This window comes from Pomacea canaliculata, linkage group LG7 (genome assembly GCF_003073045.1).
Source record: "Pomacea canaliculata isolate SZHN2017 linkage group LG7, ASM307304v1, whole genome shotgun sequence".
NCBI lineage: Eukaryota > Metazoa > Mollusca > Gastropoda > Architaenioglossa > Ampullariidae > Pomacea > Pomacea canaliculata.
The window spans coordinates 26,299,634-26,321,737 of NC_037596.1; the positions used below are offsets into that span (position 1 = coordinate 26,299,634).

The following is a 22,104-nucleotide window of genomic DNA, read 5'->3' on the forward strand; positions in this document are numbered from 1 at the left end:
GCAGGTAGACCTTGGTGTACATGACCTCTTCCCTCCTGTCTCCAATCCAAAAACAACAGAACGGCTCTTGTGTTGCCGATAAAACTCACACACAACTGCTTCCAGAGGTTTAACGATAGAGGCGCCTGTTGGAGTTGCGGGGAAGGCCCGAACTATGGTTAATATTTTTCTTTTTATTTTGTTCTTTGAGAAAGAGAGAAGGCGAGTGAAGGATTGGGTACAAAAAATAAATCGCAGTATGTATTTATATTATGTATAATATTAATGTGTAAATATCTAGCTCAGAGAATGAAATTATTTGTAGAGGTGTATTATAATCTTAGACAAACATCTCACACTACAGCGCTGACCGAGGCACCAGGGGAGACAACGCCGAAGTCTGTAAAACATGGAAACAGCAATCAGCTTTACAGGGAAGCGAACTTAGTAGTTTCCCTTGACAGATGCGATAAATCTACTCACAAACTAATATCCTGAACTGCTGGCAGACGATTTTTTTCCAATTAACTACTAAAACGAGGCATGATACAAGAAAGCTTCCGGTTCAATCACATTGCTTGTTTAGGCTCGCCGAGACTAACAGCGGAGAACTTCACAAGAGGCTAGGCGTTGGTCTTGGCTGACAGACAGCAGTCCACCTATACACATCCTTGATCTACTTCTTGTACAGTGTGTACTGAGTGATACTCATGAGAACTAAGCCTGGTTCAGTTTTATTTATTATTTACAATTATTGTTTACATGGCAAATGACGTGATTTTGCAGACTGAAACTTAAGAATGCACCTCTGGATATTTTTGTTGCTATTTAGTTATTGCAGTATGCAAATGTTTGTATTTTTTTCTACTTTAAAAAAAAAAGAAATGCAAGTTTGTCGAAGGGAGGTTGGCGACTATAACGGCTGGAAATCGGTGTTCTCAAATCAAGTCTGTAAAACAGTTTCATATTTATCTCACTCCATTGTCTGTTAGTGTTTCTGCAATGTATGAATGTTAAGTGTGTGTGCAAACATGCATCTTTGTTTGATGATGCAGATGTGTGTGTGTTTCAAAAATAGAGACAGGCAGTCCAGCAAATGGACAGTGAACAGTAAAGAACTGAACAATCTCATCAGCAAATATATTAGTTTCTCTGTATTTTTATTACTTGCTGCAATATGTTAGTTAAATAAATGATTTTAAGAATGAAATAAGTAGAGTATATGTTTTATTCTCACTAAATCCGTTATACACATAATTTGTGACTGTGAGATGCTAAGGTTCTGGGTCTTTATATTAAGCACATCATGTGAATAGGTTGAGTTTAGAGATGAGGTAGCACTTCTTCCATGAATTCAGCGGCGCTAATGGGTTTAAAAACAACTTTTTCTTATTTCTCACTCCTCTTTTTTTCTTTCTTTTACCTTCAAAAACATACAGACTATAGTAAACACTCACACGTGAAAACATACTCAAGCACACACACACACAAACGCTAAAACACAAAGGAACATTACACTTTGCAATATTTTTATTAAATCAACCATAGAAGTCATTCACACACATACACACATACATATACACACATACACACAGACATATACACACACATACACACATACATATACACACACGCAAACAAGCATACTGATAAGAAAAAAAGACAGTGATAGTCCACAGATTGAATGAAATAGAGGGAGAAAGAAAAGAAGAGCTCAAGTAATTTCTTTGGAAGGAATTTATTTTACCACACCTCACTTATGGTAGCTTTCTAACACATTAAGATGGCGAATTTTTAATGTAGAGGATCCATAATACACTCCATCCTGGTTAGTGTAGTTCATTTCTCTCGTTATTATTGCACTCAATAATTTGTAGCACTCATGCAAATAAAATATGTTAATTGTTTCGCTTTAAATTGTTTCAGGTCTTTGAGTTCAGTCTGTGATTTTTGCGCTTTGTAAGAAATAGTTTTCAACCACATTTTCTGTAGTTTTTTTTATACAAACAAACAGCAGACGTCATATTTTTAAATATTATAAATTTCACATCCACTAATGTTACTGGGGGAACTCTTTAAGCTGAAGAAGTATTTGTCAAAATCAAGGCAGCAGACTCATCTCTCTCAGACTGTTGTTTCTAAAGAGCCTCTCCTCCAGGCTGCTGAGAACAAAATGTCAGACTAGCAAGAAAACTGATTATTGTGAAAGATACAGCGATGATAAGATAATTTAAACAGATTTAAACAGGTACAAAAAAAGAAGTAGTAAGAGTGAAAAAGAGACCGAGACAATGAACAGATGCAAAGATGTAAGAAGAGTTAAGAAAAGAGTGAGAAAGATACTGAGAGAATGAGACTACGAGTGAAGACAGTAAACAAACACCAACAATGACCGCTTGCCTACTCCGTAAACACCATGAGAAACTCGACCAATACTACTTAGAATCACAACAATTATTATATGGTGCAACACTTGGCTTAACAATACATATGACAGAAGTTCTCACCTCTCGTACATAGGTCACGTGACGTTGTGTAGACATGAGGTCACTGTCAACAGCTACTGATGTTGCATAACACCAACACTATAAAGGCAAACAATATTTTCTCTGTAAATGATCTCTTCAAACAACTTCTTGACTTAATGGAATCTTTGTTAGTTTTTAACAAAGTATTTATGTGTTATTTTATATAACGCCTCTCCTATCCACTGATTGCAGTCGCTCCTACAAGCTTTTTATTAAAACTCTTTACTTACTGTGGACTACACCATGTAACTGTATCAGGTTTTGTAAGTCTTTGAGTCTGTACATCGACCACTTACATTCTCGTTCCTTCTCTTCAGGTAGGTCTCTGTATGAAGCTTTCCTGAACAACATAACATACACGTAAATAATATTTATCTGAAAAGTACTAAAGACACTTCTTGGTATATTTCACGTGTACAATGTCTATTATTAACGTTTTATTCATGTAAATATTTGAAACATTACATGTCTACCACTAAATTTATAAACTAACAGACGGTTGAATCTTCGTGTCTGTAGTTATGAAGCAAGTTGAAACATTGCCCCGAGGGAAAGTGGGGAACAACAAGGGCAAAGCGGTGTGTAGACTCACTTCTGCCTTATAATTACTGCTACATGGGTAAAACTACTTCTGTAGTGTCTTGGCACTGCTTTATACTTACACAGTTGTTCCACGTGTAGCTTGAGGGCAACTTTCGTTTTATAATTATAGCTACATGTTATAATCAGCTATAGTAATGTACACTAATGAAGATATTAACAAATCAGTTCACTTAGATAGATTTACATCCTTAAATAATTTTCTGAGAGCAGTTTTGCTCTTTAAAAAAAAGGCTAAACAGGTACTCACGCTTACAGTACCTTAGTGAAAGGTAAGCAGATGATCACCAATACTGATGGAGGTGTAAGACACGTCGCATGAATAAACAAATATAAAAATTCGAAGTAAACACCGATCATTAACAGCCACCGAAAGCTTCAGCGCTGTACTCACAAATATCTTAGTAAAAATCTCGCCTTTTACACGAAAGATCGGGTACTTGTCGGAAATCTGTAAGCAGCAGAGCGTAGATATAGAGAGGCTGTACTCCTTCTTTGTCCTAATTCGTTAAGAAAAGTTGCGTCCCTTCGAAACGTGATGCTTAGAGTGCAGTCCCTCTATAGTCTATACGCTCTCTGGTGTAACATTCGCGGTTTTCGTTAACAATCACAGTGTTGATAATTACACAGAAATATATATATATATCTTCCCACCAGTGAATCGTATTTAACGTGTCCTCGCTAGTGTCATAGGTCTGTCTCAGTATTAATGTCATGTCTCACATACCAGTCTTTTAAAAATCACACAGTCTAAAACTTGTGTAGGACATGGGTTGTAACATTGACTATGATATTACCAATGCATGATAGTGAGCACGACTTCATTGGCACTCCTGTAGTTGTCAAGATAGAAAGACGCTGTGAAGATTTTCTGTGAGAAAGACTGAGAATACGAGGGATTCCTTGCCTATACAAGATTATATATATAAATAAATATTATAATGGCTATTGTATCGTGCTGCGAGCTCTCAGCCGACCAACACAAGACACTGTTGATTTGATGACTATCGTGTTTATTCAACTAAAGACAATAAGGCTGCTCGCCAACCTTGACATTACCAAAACTGAACATAAAGCCCCGAATGTCCCCCCCGGGATAACTCTTATCATGACATCTCCCCTCCCTTGAGATACTTCACTTGATGGGGAGAATGTTTACTCTCTAATCAATGTTCAATACATAATCAGTCTTTATAACGTGCGGGCAGGGTGATTATTCTGCCGCTACGAGTCATTCTAGGTGTAGAGCTGCTACTGGGATGGGAATCTCCTGGATCTGGAGTAGCACTATGTCTGGCTTCTGTAGCAGGACCACCTTTACTAGACGACGATTCTGGACATTGAATAGGATCGCTGACATGAAGCGCTGTCTCTGGTTATTATTAAATGCACATAACCATGATATTGTAGTTAAGAATCCTCCCATCTGATTAATATATTGTGGTATTTCTTTCCCCCGGGAAGTATATTTATAATATTATGACTGGACAGTAGAACATATTGCACGCCATTAAATCGTTACTTTTTAATCATGAGATTGTTTTACTTTTTTAGTAAAATAGCCATATATAGTTTTGAGGAAAAAACCTAAAACCAAATTACAAAACTTACGCCTAGAATTAGTAAAAGGTTAATTACTACTCCTGTTATTTGATGACAGAAGTGTAAGCATTTTATTTTCTGTCGGTTACACTCTGGTTATTGTCTGTTACATAAACCCATCGTCTTGACTTCACTAATAATATTTTCCCCTCAGCCACAATTAACCGCCAGTGAAATTTCGCTGTTGGCTTTCCTGTTATGAAGCTCTCTATAATTAAAACAATAATTCTGCAGTTGTGCCCAGCTGTTACAAACTTCGTAAAACAAGTAAAACAATGAAAATCACATACGGAAAATTTGTCAAGAGGTCAACATATGTGTGCATGGAGTCTGACAATGTCAGACCAGATTATGGATCACCTGCTGGGAGAAATGTTTTTTGTAAACAACAAGAAAATTTTTTTATCTCGTGGTCATTAAACGATATAGTGTCATAGTGACACAGGTTTACAAACACAACTTTGGCACAAATAAACTAGTGATGAAGACATCACTATAATATGAGCTCGTGCACATTAATGCGCTTTTTTTCTGCGAACCAAAATGACTTCATAGGATCCAAAATTGTTTGCATTTTGTAAATGGAGACTAATCCGTTTTCGCTTTAATAATACTTTTAAAAATTTCCTCCAGTTCGAAAAGCAAACCAATGGCATGTTTACTAAAATCTACAATAATGCTTGATAAGCACACGGAAATGTTCATCATTATCTTTTAAATTGATAAAGAGATGCGTAGACACTACAATAAATACCTGTATAAAACACGTGCGGTAAACATCGGCAAGCACCACGTGGTCGGAGTAAGCGTTCTTAAAAGTCAATTAAAGCACGTTAGTCATGTAAAATGTTTTTCTAGAGAATATCAGTTGTTCTTTGTTAATTGTCAAATAATCAAATTAGGCATCATTCGGTAAATTTTGTCAGAACCGATCTATTTTGAGTGAATACGACTCTTGATAGTCATGTTCAAGTCAGAGAGACTGGCTTGCCAGGATTGTCTTGCCAATACTGGACACAAAGCGGATATTATCTCACCACATCTGTCAGCGAGGAAGTGCGCTGACTGTACCCTGGGTATTGTTTGTATGTTGCACATGATGATTACTAATAAAATCGTAATCTTGTGTGGATAATCCGGTAACACACGTCACAACTACAGGGACAATTAGCTGTCATGGGTTCAAATCCCATCTACCGCACGCAGAAGAGACTGTAATATTACGACAATACTGATAAATACTTTTTTTATTTAGTTTCAAAGCTATGCTTACAAATTAAAATGTGTACTGTTTTTTCCAGTTTAAAAAGAAGAGATTTATAAAGCATGTCTGTACTTTTTGTCAGGTGATACCAGAATGTAAACTGTGAAAGATTTTCCCCACATTCTGACTTGCATTTTATTCATGTACAATCCTAATCCTAATGTTTGTGTTCTTTCACTAGAAATTTTGAAGATCAATTGGTAAAATTAGTTGTCGTGATAATAGCATGTCCCGAGAAGAACAAATGATGTTATAAAACAGTGTCCAAGTGCATTAGGGACACGGTCAACTATAAACAGAAAGACCAAAACACTTTATCTCAGAGTTTTTTTCTCCACGACATGTTCAGAAACACACACACACTTTCCCGCCAACCCTAACACATAACAATAGAATACAACACCTCACTGAAACAATAAAACTAAAGGCAGTTACCTACACTTACCTGGACACACATAGTCGTTGCAGTATTCCTCTGTAACATTGTTACCTTCACAATGTCCACAGGCGTTGGGTTCAGAGCACGTCCTTAACCTTGTACGTGTTCCTTCACCACAAGACACAGAACATGAAGACCAGCTGCCCCAGTCGTTCCACTGTCCATGTGTAGGAACTGTAACAACAGAACTGAGCTGCTAAGTGATGTGGACAGTAGATGACGGCAAGGTTCAGTAACAGGTTCTTGTCAGATGTGTCGACAGAAACAAGAGAATTGAATTATTTATTTGATGGGTTGACGACCCTTTTAAAGCAGGGCGTGATATACATTTCGTCATCAGCCGTAGAATATACACAAGTAGTATATGTAAATTATATGAAAGGCATGAATATGATCGTATCGTTTCAACCCCGCATTACCTAACACTTACACTCCTACCAACCATTCTTCATTTTCCCTCACCCTCTCTCATCTTCCACACCAACACTTTCAACCGCGTGCCCTCTCTTTCTCCCTCACACACATCATTAGGTCATCAAGTAGAAACAGGGTAAAGCTACAAGTAAAATATTTGAGAGAGAAAGCAAGTAAAAGTAAACCGTTTATCTATGTTTATGTAGAAAAATTCACTATTTTTATATAATTAAGTATTAGTGCAAGTATTATCATAGTAGTGATAATTCTAGATAAAAAGAAGAAAGAATAAGGAAAAGAATAGTAGAGTTTGTGACTGGATTTTGGTACCCGGTAACCAGATTTGATTTATTCAGTTAGTCGTCTCTTTTGAGAAAAATATTAATATAATTATGCAGTTATCTGTTTAAACACCAGCAATATGTGACATTATGTAGCCATTGATGTCACAGAATGTAAGCATTTAATGTTTATTTACCTGTAAGAAAATGGAAACCAGTCCACAGCATTTTACAATTTAAATTTTAAAGAACTTAGAATCAATGTATTGCATGTTCCCTTGTTACGAGGCTAGATACAGCTAATCTACTGACATTATACATTGTATAGATGTTTTCATTATCATTTCAATAATCATTATGAGGAATTCCTTAAGTCTCCGCTGGCGACTTCCAGTGATGACAATGGCGGTTGTCGTTAGCCTTAAGCGAGTCATCAGATGATAAAGCTGTTATTTGTATAGTTTACCTTTGATAGCATTCTCGTCCTATGTGATATACATTCACTCTCTGAGATAATGAAAAATATTCTTTTTAATTAAGACTATCTCGCTTCCACACTTTCAAAAGTTCTTAAGTGATAGTCTCAATGCATTAAGTGGAAATGTTTGATACCGACTGACTCACTGGTATAAGCGAGCGACACTGTTGATGCCTGACCAGTGACAAGACTAGACATACAACAGTAACCATGGCGACAAAACTAACAACCATTACCGCAACACGCCGGACGCTGGCACTCTTGTTGGTCACTGGCATCACCTGAGCACGTGGCGGATGGCGGAGTACAGGTACGCGTCCTTGACATTGTTCCTGTTCCACAGGTGACGCTGCATGTCCAGCTGCTCCACGATCCCCAAGCTGCAAAGTTCCATAATTACAGTATTCTTCTTCTTAGCTTTGACGAAATATTGAGCAAAAGTCTTTTTTTTTCTCTTCTACTAGCAAGCAAACATGGACGTAAACATCTAGATTATGCAATATAATATATTACAACAGTTTTATTTGTAAAACAATAATTGGTATACGATGTGCTAGTGACATAGCAAAACACTAGTCTCTTGAATCTGCTGTTTTTATGATGCTCCCCTTCAAGAATAGCTGACGCTGAGAAATATTAAGATTGCAATGATTGCTAAGTGCAAAGTTGAATGCATTTTTGACACCACAGACACTAGATTCTGTTAAAAAGGTATCCTTGGCAGAAATATCGAAAATACTACTCTCACTATCTAAAGAGGCAGAGAAGGAGTATCTATGGATTTATAGACCTCTGTGAATGGACTGTTTTGAACGCAGAACAAACCCGTTATTATCAACTAAAATACAGATAGAACCATCAGTGGAGAGAAAAATAAAATCCACAAAGGATACTGAAAACTCCATCATAAAAGGGAAAAGGGCATTAAGCAGCAACAGAAATGCCTCCAGAGACTTATGAACCTCTCCAAGACAGAAAGTCACTAAGCTTAAGGTATCGAAGATATGGTAGGACATCATATCACAGAGAGCGCTTCTGTACTAAACTATGGGTTGAATACTGTAAACAGTAGTACAAGTCAAAGATAAATAATAAACACATTCTTCTCCAGCATTTTAAAACTCTCGCTGACAAATCTGAACACAGTTTTGAAAGCATTGAATTGCTCATTAGTTCAACGTGTATCCATTGATACATATACATAGGTGGTTACACTCAGATGCTTTTCTACACATCACAAGCAATATTCATTATTAGGCAATACTTTAGAAGCTATCAGTCTAAAGATATTGTCACGTGCACTTACCTGGACATTTAGAAGGGTTGCAGTATTCCTTTGCAACATTGTTTCCCTCACAAGGTCGTCCACAGACGTTTTGTCCAGAGCACGTCCTTGACCTTGTACGTGTTCCTTGACCACAAGACACAGAACATGAGGACCAGCTGCTCCAGTCGCTCCACCGTCCATGCTGAGGAACTGTAACAACAGAACTGAACTACTAAGTGATGTGGTCTGATAATTTTTTTTATTTTCTAGTTTTAAGAACCAGTAATGATACATATCAGCTTATGTCTAACTACTATCTACACAAAGTTGAGTGAATCCTGTCATTCCGTTCTTTACATACACACTTACATCCATCGCCATGTACAGATGAATACCGTAATCGTTACACTTATACACAGATACATCTCATTAACATACGGGCTCTGATGACCCACTGGCTGTGACCCACTAAATGTATCCACGTACACTACAGCAATGTGAGACTAGAGGTTAGAACCTTTATTAAATGTTTCGCATGAAACAACTCTACACTAAGATGTCTAATATGACATGAGGCAATCCTCAAGCTACAGATGATTGCTGTTTGTAAACAACATCAGTGACGTTACCACAGCACGCTGTGATGTTACACGTGTCGGTCTGTGTAGCCTCCCCTTGACATGCGCCGCGTGTGACGCTGCACGAGCGCCGCCGTGACCTTGACCCGTCTCCGCAGGTGGCGCTGCATGCTGACCAGGTCTCCCATTGTCCCCAAACAGAAGACACTGTAACATTACAGTAATACTATTAAATATAATTATTTGTAGTTTCAATGTTATGCTTACAAATTAAAAGCTTTTCTGTACTGTTCTTTTCAAAATTGAAAAGAAAATGCTTTTTTAAGCATGAATGTTTATTTCATTTTTTGATGCGAGATTGTAAATGGTGGAAGATTAAATGACTAGTAATATTACTTAGGAAGTTTTATTAACGAGCGAGACAATGGTACAATAAGTCTCGAGACTAAAGGGTTTAGAGAGAGAGATGGTAAGAGAGATTACCTTTTGACTATTTCATTTTGTGGGCACTAACCTGTTCGTGGTGATGACTGGCCATGGACTGCCCCCTAAAGTGTCCGGCTAACACATTACTATTTACTGATCTAAATGTTAAGATTAATAGTTTACTTGTATTCACTTACTGAGGTGACTTTCGATTTACCATCGTAAAGTAAGTGTAAACAGTAAAAATCTACATAGTTTTTATTGTTGATTATTACTTAGGCATCAGTACTGTGCTTTCAATCTCCACTCTCTCTTAGGTGTTTGAGAATAACTTTCAATTAAATAAGGACATTTTGTATTCACTCTAATAAATAGTTATAAAGAGTAAGCGCAATGTGGACATTTTCTGACATTTACTGGGTTAGACTTGACGAGTATATGTGTATTGCTTACTGTGACAACAAATATATTTTATCCATTGATATTTGCAAATTAACTGCACCAGGGCAAAATCACCAGCTGTCTGGCCTTTCAGGGGCTGACAATGTTGTGATATCTACAAACTTCACTAAATAGCATTTTTTTCACTTTGTTTGTCAGGAATATTTTACATTATTGCCAGTGTGCACACATTCTGTTTGTTACATTTAGTTTGAATAAGACAACCCAGGCCCCACCCAACATTTGTTCTTCAGGCAGCTTGTGTCTAGGACTGTCGTAAGATGTTGGTGTGTGTGTGTGTGCATAAAATAATCTATTTCTCTTTTTCAGTAGTAGTCGGTTCTCATGGTTGATTACCAAGTAGCAGTCATTGCTGTTCTTTAAATGTCGGATGTGCTTGAGAATAAACAACTTTCAGTGAAGTAAAGAACATTTTGTTGTCAAGAATAAACACAATGTGGACTCTTTTCAGGTAGAGGGTTAGACTCTAAGGCTATGAACTACTTATATTGACAAAATGAATCCTCATTCTCTAGTTATTTGTACTGTTTACACCAGTAGGCAAAACTATTGACTCGAAGAACTTTGAAATTGAAGGTCGGAGATAAAGAAAATGTTGCTTAAAATAAATATTTTCAAGTTGATAGATCTCATATTGAAACCGCTATATATATATACACACACAAACATATCCTGATTGGTAACAAGTAACAAGCAGTTATGTTACTCTATTAGAACTAGTTCTCCATGGGAACAGCTGAATAGATAAAAGGGTCAACAAGGTTTAACACCGAGGCCTGTATTTAACGGTCGTAAGCAGGTCCTGTATGGAACAGTTAGTTCACTACTTCACTATTCTGACCAGTCCCGCCTGTGTCCACCTCGGTGTCAACCCGACTCAAAGATAGTCTGAAGCTTGGAAAAAAACCGAATGCACTTCTCTATTAGTGCCAGCCATCACATTTCTGTTGTCTTCAAAGAGCAGGTTGCACATGGGCATTGGAGTGTGATAGTTATCAAGGATTTCTTGTATGATGTTCTTGAAGATGTTCAACAGTATAGGCAATAGCAGCTCTCCTGACGGACGTCATTCAAACGATTGGCCGATGCGGATTGACAAAGGTGAGTAATTGTATCTTTTCAATATCTATGTCTTATTAAATCGTTCTGTCAAAAATCACAGTCAAAAATATCAAAAAAAGATTACAAAAATATTTCGAATAAAATTCACAAACATTCACTTACTGTCAACACGGATCGTGATAGAAGATAGGGTATCCGCAATCTTTCCTTTTTCGACGCACGTCACACTCATCCCATCATATTCAGTTGATATTTGTAAAATATCGAGCTGTATAGACCCGTCCGAGGCTTCACGTGTGATGTTCCGAACGCCGTTACGGGAACTATGCCAGCTTAAAGCACCTCGAGTATCTCTAGTGTTTTTGCTTCTACAAGTCAAAGTAACTGTCTCTCCAGCAGAAAATACCTGCTTGTCTGTGTAACTTGTGATTTCGGGAGGATAATGAGTCCCTTAAAAAAAAGACAAATGACAAACATTTATTTAGGAGTGTAATAGAATAAGCAAAGTTTACGCTTTTGTACAAGTAACCCTCAATCATGGAAAAAGCAACTAAAACTACATCTCTACAAAATACTGGCACTACAATAGATCACGAGGAAAAAAAAATATTTACGAAAAGTGGGGTTGATGTTTTATTTGACAGGGAATGTAACTGGCGATATAGAGTGATATGTTTTTTGTTACTAACGGGTGAATACAATGGATGGGAGACCTGTACATGCAATCAACAGGTTTTGAATCAGATGTAGCAGTAGGCCTGATTTAAATAGGTGTGGACTGTATTCCGCTTGGTGGAGGTGTAAAGGAAGACTGTTACACACAACACTATCAGATTATTTAAGGTTCGTCTTGAATAACAAGATACATCGGAATCTCCTACAAAGTGTGGATTACACAAACGACACGTCTGAAGCAAGAGAGCACTAAGTAATTAGAAAGGTCTATTTACAGATGTTAGAGGGAGAAAACAAAAACAAAACAAACACAATAAAGTAATAATAACAAAGAGTAGGAAGATGTTTGAGACTGAAATGTTGGAAAACGATCTAATATCATAATATGAAGACAAAGACTAATTTATTTCGTACTTGTAGCAGTTGTCGTGGTTGTGGATGTCGCAGTTTCATCTCTCACGTGACCTCCTGTAGTCTGGTCTACACACTCGTTACACGTCTGCCTGCAGTATACTTTCCAAAAGTTCTCCTGACAGTTGCTTTTCCGAACAATCACTGAAGATGTCTGAACACTCTGAGTACAGAAACCACACAACAAAAGCTCACACGTGACATTTCTATCAATTTACACATCTTTTCGGTGAAAGTATGAAACTATCGCGACATGAGAAACTCTGTATGTCCTTCCTACCTTACACCAAGTGAAGTGCTTCTCTTCCACACATTAAAACAAACAATGCTTGTCATAAAAACAAACAATATACACACAGTACGATACTGACAGGTGATAATTGTTTAGTTGTGGTATACATACCCATAAACCTACATGAATTGTGCAAGCGTACAATTAATACTTGACTTCTCCCGATGATTGCGAGTAAGTACATTAAAACTGTCTTGTTTCTTCACATTCTTTGCTTTTTTGTAGTACTAATGCAATAACCGAAAATCAAGCTCCAACTACTTATAGCCTTATACACGTTGAATTCGTATGTTTGCCGTGTTCCCTACCGCTTCGGTAGGGAACACGGCAAACATACGAATTCAACGTGTTTGAATACGCAGTTGTTTAAATGAATAGTTTGCTAATAAAGATAAATACTAGAGTAGTAGTCAGTGATAGTAATCAAAGGAAAGTTTGCATCAGGCAAACCGTCCTGTATATTCGATGATTGGTATGTAAAGAAAACCATGATTCTCAAAGTCTAGTAAAAAAGGAAAAAAAGAGCAATAACAGTTTGACAGATAATTATAAACAGCTTATGACCGTTATTGTAGCAACGAGTTGAGGAACCAAACGAGTTTCACACATTTCATTTACTTCTCTTTATGTTACAGGGTGGGAGGTCATGGACCTCACAGTTGAAGAGATGTGGTGAAGAGCAATGAGATGAGGTGTCATCGCTCTGTGTACGACCATCAGTGTGGCTGCACGATGACCTTTCATACCGGTGAGTGACATCACGATAATTTAGTTATAAGTGTTACACTGGGTCACTTGACAGACAAACAACCACGTCTACACTAGATGTTTGTTGTGAGAGCCACGGCCCTGGTGATGTTCAAGGATTAATACTCACCGCCACATAATCCACAAGTCTTCCTGCAACCGCCTTTATACACATTCATGTCGCATAATTTCATGTCTTTGGTTATTCGATATCCACATATCCCCCATAGGTCTTGACAATCTGTAACAAACAATGATTGCTACAGGCGTATAATGGGACAGAAAGACCATGACATTTATCCGTGAATACAGGTACATAAAGGTGTGTAAGCAAGTGATTTGTCGATTACGCAGACATTTCCATCAATTCAAATCAAATCAGACTTTATTGCGAATATAACCATTTGCGTTTGCGAATATAGTTTATGTGTTTTATTTTTACCTAAATGTTCTGAATGAAGAGTTTCCAATTAGTTTAATAAACTGTAGCCCTACTGAGAATATACAAACTATTTACAGAGGTCATTTTGTAAAAAGGGGAAAAGTTGCACGTGTCTGGTGACTGTTCGTGAAATAACAGTTTAGGCAGAAGATTCTTGAAGAGTTGGTGGCGAAAGTTTTAAAAGAGCGAGAGGCCGCCACCCGAAGAGAAGGTGGATGTTTTACACTGCACGACAGCCATAATTGTATTTATTATTTACTAGAAGGTAGCCTTGACGAAAGTTTTAACAAAGAAGACCTTCGTCAAGCAAAGGAGACCGCCGAACCAAATGCTAGGGCGAGAACGTCCCCCAGAGGAGGTGAGCATCTTCTGACGAAGGTCTAGGGCACTGACCAGCGGTCAGCAACGTGTTGAGAGGCTCGTCCCGTGGGGCGGCGCCAACCTACGAAAGTTTACAAGTGTTGGGTTGGCGTCCATCAGGTCGGTCACCTCAGTCATCCATCTGTGGTCTGGTTGATCCACCCTCTTGTCAGCCATGTGTCTCCTGCGTATTCGTACGACGTCACGTCACAAAACTGTCGTCTTAGTCTAAGGACGTCACGTGACGTCGAGTAACGGTATTGTTGTCCACTGCTAAAGACGCCATTGAGTTTTTGTGAAAATACTATTAGCGGCGACAGACAGTAAGTCAATGGCACCCGCACTGACTGGCCGCCACCACCTAAGTAAAAGCTTGTCATGCTGGAGTTGAGTATATGGTAAGAGCTTGTTTTGTAGTTGGTCTGTAAAGATGGAGAATAGTGAATGAATGCGTTGTATATTTAAGCCTCAAAACCCCATCAATTAATAAATTATTCACTAAGATTCAGAGCTGCGATCAACGAGCGCTGATAGCAGTGTACTACGTCACGTTTGTACACCATTCACAAGGCTGCCAGTAGTCAACACCAATCAGAGAGAGACAGGCAAACGGTTCGTATTATTCGGACGCTGACAGTCAGAATTTCTCGTGGGTCTGCTACTTTAGCACGAAAAATATAAACTTTTAACGTACGAGTAACCTGAACTGTCGCTCTGATTGGTTGACGGCTAACATTGTTATGAATGGCGTACCAACGTGACGTAATACACCGTTAGCATGACGTAGTACACTGTTAGCTGCGCTCGTTGATCGAATGTACCAATCGCGTACTTTGCTAGCGGATAATTAATTAACGGATGTTTTTAGAGGCTGACATTTGCAGCTTAGGTTTATATCGCCTGCATCTACCGATATCTGCAAAAATAGCAAACCGTTCAGGTTGACCTTTAGGAACTGGCGTGTTATCCAAGCACGAGTATGCAAAAGATGAAAACTTGACAGGTTTGGCAAAACGCAGCATTTAGCTTTGTCTTTGCAGAAGTAAAATATAAGCAAATACCCGAACTTAGTATGTCGGTATGTTGATTCAAATGAGCCCAAATATGTGACAGGTCAAAGTCTTATTTATTATCAGTTTCCTCTATGTATCCTTTGCAAATAAATATTTCAATCAAATAAATATTTCCCCCTTGACACTTTAAGGGTAGATGTTTGTGTCGCTAATAAAGGGGTGGGCTAAGGTGTCAAGTCGGGCATTTGTGTCGTCTATGATGGCATGTACAAGATAACATTTCTGAACAATGCTTTCCTGACTTATATTTGCTTAATAAGTGTCTGTTGGTCTATAAGTAGACACATTACTGTTGCTTCTGTCTTGTTCCTTCACATTCTTCCATTTTGTTGTAGTATCCATGCAAATTCAGCTCAAAATCAATGTGCAACTACTTGGGGCCTACTAAATATTCAGTTCGTATGTTAGCCGGGTTTTGTACCGGAGCTAGGGCAGTTGTGTCCATGAATAGTTTCCTAATGAACATAAATACCAGCCTTAGACTAGAGTAGTAGTCGGTGATAGCAATCAAAGGAAAGTGTTCATGAGGTAGACCGTCCAGTATTGAATGTTTAATAAGTCAAGAAATCCGTGATGCTCAAATCCTAATAAAAGAAGAAAAAAGAACAATAACAGTGTAACAGAAAATTATAAACAGTTCATGACCTATTAATGAGGCGACGAGATCAGGGACCGAACAAGTTTCACAGATTTCCTTTCCTTTGTCTTTATGTTACAGGATGGGAGGACACTGACCTCACAGATGAAGAGATGTGGTGAAGAGCCATGAGTTCAGGTGTCATCGCTCTGTGAACGACCATTAGTGTGGTTGTATGATGACCTTTTGTTACCGGTGAGTGACATTACGGTAATTTAGTTTTAAGTGTTACACTGGGGTCACTTGACAGACAAGACAACGACCTCTACACTAGATGTTTGTGGTGATGTTCATGGATTGTTACTCACCGCCACAGAATCCGCAAGTCTTCTTGCAACTGGTTTTAAACTCTTGCTTTTCGCATGATTTCGTGTCGCTGATTAAGTGATCACCGCATTTCACCCATGCGTCTTGACAATCTGTAACAAACAATGATTGCTACAGGCAACCTAGTGTACAACGGTTCAGAAAAACCATGACAATCCCCATGTGTACATAGGTACATAAAGGTGAGTAAGTGGTTTTTAGATGAATAAAGTTTTGCTTGTGTTTGCAAAAACATGTTTTGCAAAGTAGTTTAAGTAAATGTTCTGAATGAAGGATTTCGCTTTGAGACAGTTTAGTAAACTACTGTAACGCTACTGTGCATAATTAGACTAATGGTTCTAGTTTCCCCTTTGTATTATATACAAAGAAACATTCTATCATAAGCATGCACACATGTAAATATTACATTTGACTGACTTCATGTTTCACTTAGGACACCATTTACACAACTTCTTGGACACGAGTGCTCCTTCGTTTTATAAAATACATAATTGTGTCTGAGAGATAAGGAGAAAAAAAGTCTATTAAGAGGTCTCTTTATTGCGTCAGTTTTATGATAGTATTTCATATACAATGTAATATTACTATTATTTCTCATGAATAATTGGAATATATACAATAATGCAATTTATTTCATAGAATACACTTACACTAAATTACCTACGTGCCTGCACATTAACGCTCACACGCCTCCCATCTCTTCCCCAACACATAAACACACACACAGTTACAAGCGGATTGAGAGAAACAGAAACATAACCGAGTAAGGACTGACAGACTGATGTGAAATTCTTCACGAGTACATTACCACTTCATCAACATACTTAAGATGAGTCAGAGAAGCTGTAGTTAGTATTAACAACTTACCAGATGACGACGCGACACTGACGGTCATCAAGAAATACACAAGGACACACAGGCTGACGATCTGATGACTAGTCATGGTCAGCAGAAGACACGAGTGTAGTTGAGGACAACAGTGAATTAAAGCCAACACCGTCTGACTACAGACTCGCCCTCGCTGACTACAACAACCACAACGCCGTCTGGTGGAGGATGTGAAGTGAGCAGCACTGTCCCTGTCCTGGCGCCGCCCCGCACTACACCAGCAGGAAGTACTTACAGTGTCTAGTCATATATACAATGATACCAATACATGTATATCACTTGTAACACTGGAGACTACAGACTGTGAAATAGCTGGTAACATTGGTGTATACATACAGATACTGTCAGCTTGTGACAGTAGTGAACACAACTTTATAAGTGATAACTGGACATCTACACCAATAATAGTTGTAATAATGGTGTATACATCTTAATGTAAAACAGATTATATCAGTGGTATGTATATACAAACTGATAATAAAATGATTTCTATCGCTCATTTCCTCACAAGGAAGCCAGATCCAGTGCACTTTACAAAATATAAGGGACACAGAAAATAAGATGCTTTATGATAGAGACACGGTGATCAGTCAAGTATACAAACACACACACACATTTGATAACATTAAAATGTGATTATCATGTTGATCTCTTTAACTGAAGGTTTTGTTTGTACTTTGTTTCAGTAAGATAAAATGCAGGCTTGTAAAATTTTGAAATATTTTTTGCTGGACAGACCTAAGGTATGATTTTGAATGGTATATTGAAAACCCTTCTTGATGTAAAAATAATTTTGCTCACGAGAAACATTTTTATGGTTTTACATAGGAAATGCTCTATAGTCTATAGTGTACTTGCTGTCAATAAGGGATCGCCATTGTAAAGTACGGACTGAGGTTAATTCAGATGTAGTTTACACCTGTCACGATTGACAAGTTTATCAAAGTATAATGCTTGATAGTTTCCTTTACTAGTATAGTTCAGACACAGTGTTTTAAAACAAATAGAGGTAGAATTATTTCATGTTAGAGCGGGCAGAGAGCAGCAGGGACGTCACTCATGCTCCTTCCTTCAACTAAATATTAAGTTGTCACCCTTGATACGACAAGAACTAAATCATTATCGCTGTCGGCAATTTGTATTCCTTTCTTTAACCGCTAATCTCTCTGTGTGTGTCTTGTCAAATGTTTTGTTGTAATTAATAAGTTCCTAATCTTGATTCTGGAAAAAGTTATTGGTGAATATTTTATTCTCTGTCTTCCACCTATTTATGTAATACCTTTCGCATTACTACTACTACTACTACTACTACTACTACTACTACTAATAATAATAATAATAATAATGTGATTTAAATAATCACACTCACCAAATAGCATACTCTCATCGCTGAAGACAAGTAGGAGACATGTACAGCACATGAAGAACGGAAAGAAAAAACCCACCATGCATACAAGTAATAAAAAACAAACATAGAGGAACGAAGAAGAATCAGAGAACAAAGAATGCGGATGGAGTTTGATAAATCTGTCGAGGAAAACGAGCAGATAGACAAGTAAACAAATTATGATCACAACTATTGACCTCTAATTAATATAAAAAATAGTGAAAGAAACGGTTAGAAAGGAGTAATGCTGATTGGACAGACGTATTTTTACTGCTGCGGAACACGTAGTTGCTCCTAAACATCAGACCATTGGTTGGAGGCTGTATGCCGAATTGTAAATGTGAGGACCTTGTACAAAACTGCCTGTTTTCCCGACCTCTTTAATATACATGAGCTCCACATTGTATGCAGTTTATGTGCAACACGCATTGTCCCCTGGAGTTGATATGATTTTCTCGTGGTAGACAGTAATCAGTACTAGAGACAGAGGGCAACACTGGTGCATAATCACCTTTTTGGGAAAGAGTTTACTTACTCGGTTGTACAGAGCTGCTGGAGCTGCCGTACAGCCTCTCGATGGTTGATACGCCGTCCTCTAGGTTGCATGGGCATCACCAGCGACTGCGTCTACTCTTACGGTCATTGCTTGGTTGTATTAATTATTCAACACAGTGTGGTAAGAGCCTTAAATATGTTTTCTCCATCACCTTTGAACAACATCGCAGGCACGTTGGCAACCCCCTTGGAGTTCCCTCCCTTGAGCCTCTAAGTGGCCCATTGAACCATTTCTCGTAGGACTTGCAGGTCCTACGGGTCTTTGGTTGTCTTGGAAGATAATCACTTCTGTTGTCAGCAAAACACTGCAGTGCTCTGTCAATCTGCGTAGGATAGCTTTGTCATCCAAGAGCAGGCGACTATCAATGGCGGACGTTTTCTGCTGTTGCTGGTTAGTGAGGGAGCTACGGTTGTCACCCTGGTCACGCTTTTGTCAATATCGCGGCATCTGTCCTGGATGTATTTTTCTCTGACTGCCTTTATCTCTTTCGGTTTATCGCCATTGATTTTCCTTTGTTCTGCCGCTACTTTAGAGCTTAGTTTCAGACAATTGAGTATTGTTACGATTCTGTGTGACTTCGTCTAATTATTTCTTCTTCAGGATTTTTAGGTCGATGAATTCTTGCGCTAGAGAATTTGCATCATCTTATAATATATATATGTGTGTGTGTGTGAGAGAGAGAGAGAGACGGCAGGTAATACAATTTTTAAAGTAAATTTGGATGTCTGTAATCTACTGTGAACAGCAAAAAACAAAAACACAAATTAATCATTTCTTCGGCATTCTCTTCCTTCATCGGACACTGCTTTATTTCCTTAGTCTTGTTTGAAGGTCTAATAATAGTAATTTAGGAGTAAATGAGAAATGTTTTATTGTCAAAATTTTTATCTGAATTTCTGACTGCTTCCATTTTTTTTCATTATTCCCAATTGCAAAGGGAACTCTTTCGCGCTCTTTACTTCTTTTGTCAGGATGACACCTAGCGGATATTTTGAGACGAGATGAACCGAGTTGAATAATGTTACTGATAATAACGAAACTTGTATTCAAAAAGTATTCTTTGTAGTTTTGTAGTTTTTCTATATCACGTTTTCCTTTTGTTTCCATCCAAGCGCGCACATAAGGCACAGAGATTGAAGAACACATACAAAAAAAAAAAACAAGAACACACAAACATGCATACACACATACCGAATGAACAGAAAAAAGTGTAATAAACACAAAAAGTAAATTGGCAAGTAATTGGTTGGACGCTTGATGTTTACTAAGGAACTTATTCTTCAGAAGCTCTAGTGTTGTATCTTGACAGTTGTCATTGGAAATCAACGAAGTAAAGAAGTGGATGACTTCGTGTGTCACACTGTGGAGTAGAACTTTCCACCCAAGCAAACAGATTAGGAACACATACAGAAACACACACACACACACATGTACAAAATGGTGATAGAAACACAAAGAACAAATAAAAAGTTGCACTTTGATGTTTACTAATAAAAACATTCCGATGTTTTTGTCTGATTAGTTTTCTGTTGAAATGAAGGCAGCACACAAGTCACACTGTTGAGTCCAAAGAACCTCTTCCCTCTCCTGCAAAAGGACTGGCAAGAAAAGAGTCTGGCAATAACACTGAAATTTGTAAAGAAGTACTTTATAGAAGAAGATACATCAGAAAAAATAATTAAAAAGTAAACTCCTTCATGTGAGCAGTGTGACAAAAAAAAGTAGAAATGGAGAAAATTAAAAGATTATTAAATGCACATAATCATGATATTGTAGTTAAGAATCCTCCCATCTGATTAATATATTGTGGTATTTCTTTCCCCCGGGAAGTATATTTATAATATTATGACTGGACAGTAGAACACATTGCACGCCATTAAATCGTTACTTTTTAATCAAGAGATTTTTTTGCATTTTTAGTAAAATAGCCACATAGTCTTGAGGAAAAAAAGCCTAAAACCAAATTAAAAGAATTAGTAAAAGGTTAATTGTTGTAAGAAATATTACTCCTATTACTTGATGACAGAAGTGTAAGCATGCTATTTTCTATCGGTTACACTCTGGTTATTGTTTGTTACATACACCGATCGTCTTGACTTCACCAACAGTATTTTCCCCTCAGCCACAATTAACCGCCACTGAAATTTTGCTGTTGGCTTTCCTGTTATGAAGCTCTCTATAATTAAAACAAGAATTCTGCAGTTGTGCCCAGCTCTTACAAACTTCGTAGAACAAGTAAAACAATGAAAATCACATACAGAAAATTTGTCAGAAGGTCAACATCTGTGTGCATGGAGTCTGACAATGTCAGACCAGATTATGGATCACCTGCTGGGAGAAATGTTTTTTGTAAACAACAAGAAAATTTTTTTATCACGTGGTCATTAAACGATATAGTGTCATAGTGACACAGGTTTACAAACACAACTTTGGCACAAATAAACTAGTGATGAAGACATCACTATAATATGAGCTCGTGCACATTAATGCGCTTTTTTTCTGCGAACCAAAATGACTTCCCCTTAGGATCCAAAATTGTTTGTATTTTGTAAATGGAGACTAATCCATTTTCGTTTTTAATAATACTTTTTAAAAATTTCCTCCAGTTCGCAAAGCAAACCAATGGCATGTTTACTAAAATCTACAATAATGCTTGATAAGCACACGGAAATGTTCGTCATTATCTTTAAAATTGATAAAGAGATGCGTAGACACTACAATAAATACCTGTATAGGACACGTGCGGTAAACATCGACAAGCACCACGTGGTCGGAGTAAGCGTTCTTAAAAGTCAATGAAAGCACGTTAATCATGTAAAATTTTTTTCTAGGGAATATCAGTTGTTCTTTGTTAATTGTCAAATAATCGAATTATGCATCATCGGGTAAATTTTGTCAGAACCGATCTATTTTGAGTGAATGCGACTCC

The 22,104-nt window shown here is 37.7% G+C and overlaps 1 protein-coding gene across 1 annotated transcript; it reads right to left on the reverse strand.

Annotated features, from left to right (window-relative positions):
• Positions 1-4,729: 4,729 nt before the first annotated feature.
• LOC112568850 (adhesion G protein-coupled receptor B1-like) lies at positions 4,730-17,504 on the reverse strand. The gene is made up of 9 exons (XM_025246363.1): positions 17,212-17,504; positions 16,326-16,436; positions 13,636-13,746; positions 12,470-12,629; positions 11,543-11,830; positions 9,482-9,637; positions 8,892-9,062; positions 7,822-7,965; positions 4,730-6,586 (listed from the first exon to the last, which is right to left on the reverse strand). Exons 3-9 carry the CDS (start codon positions 13,678-13,680, stop codon positions 6,405-6,407), a joined length of 1,146 nt encoding a protein of 381 aa, XP_025102148.1. The 5' UTR covers positions 13,681-13,746; positions 16,326-16,436; positions 17,212-17,504; the 3' UTR covers positions 4,730-6,404.
• Positions 17,505-22,104: the final 4,600 nt, after the last annotated feature.

What these genes read in the sequence shown, in the direction of transcription:
- LOC112568850 (XM_025246363.1), bottom strand. Translation starts at nt 13,680, where the DNA reads ATGTGTATAAAGGCGGTTGCAGGAAGACTTGTGGATTATGTGGCG. An exon ending in TATCACGATCCGTGTTGACA is followed by an intron (nt 9,638 to 11,542) that starts GTAAGTGAATGT and finishes GTAATGTTACAG; the next exon opens with TGTCTTCTGTTTGGGGACAA. An exon ending in CAACCCTTCTAAATGTCCAG is followed by an intron (nt 7,966 to 8,891) that starts GTAAGTGCACGT and finishes GGAACTTTGCAG; the next exon opens with CTTGGGGATCGTGGAGCAGC.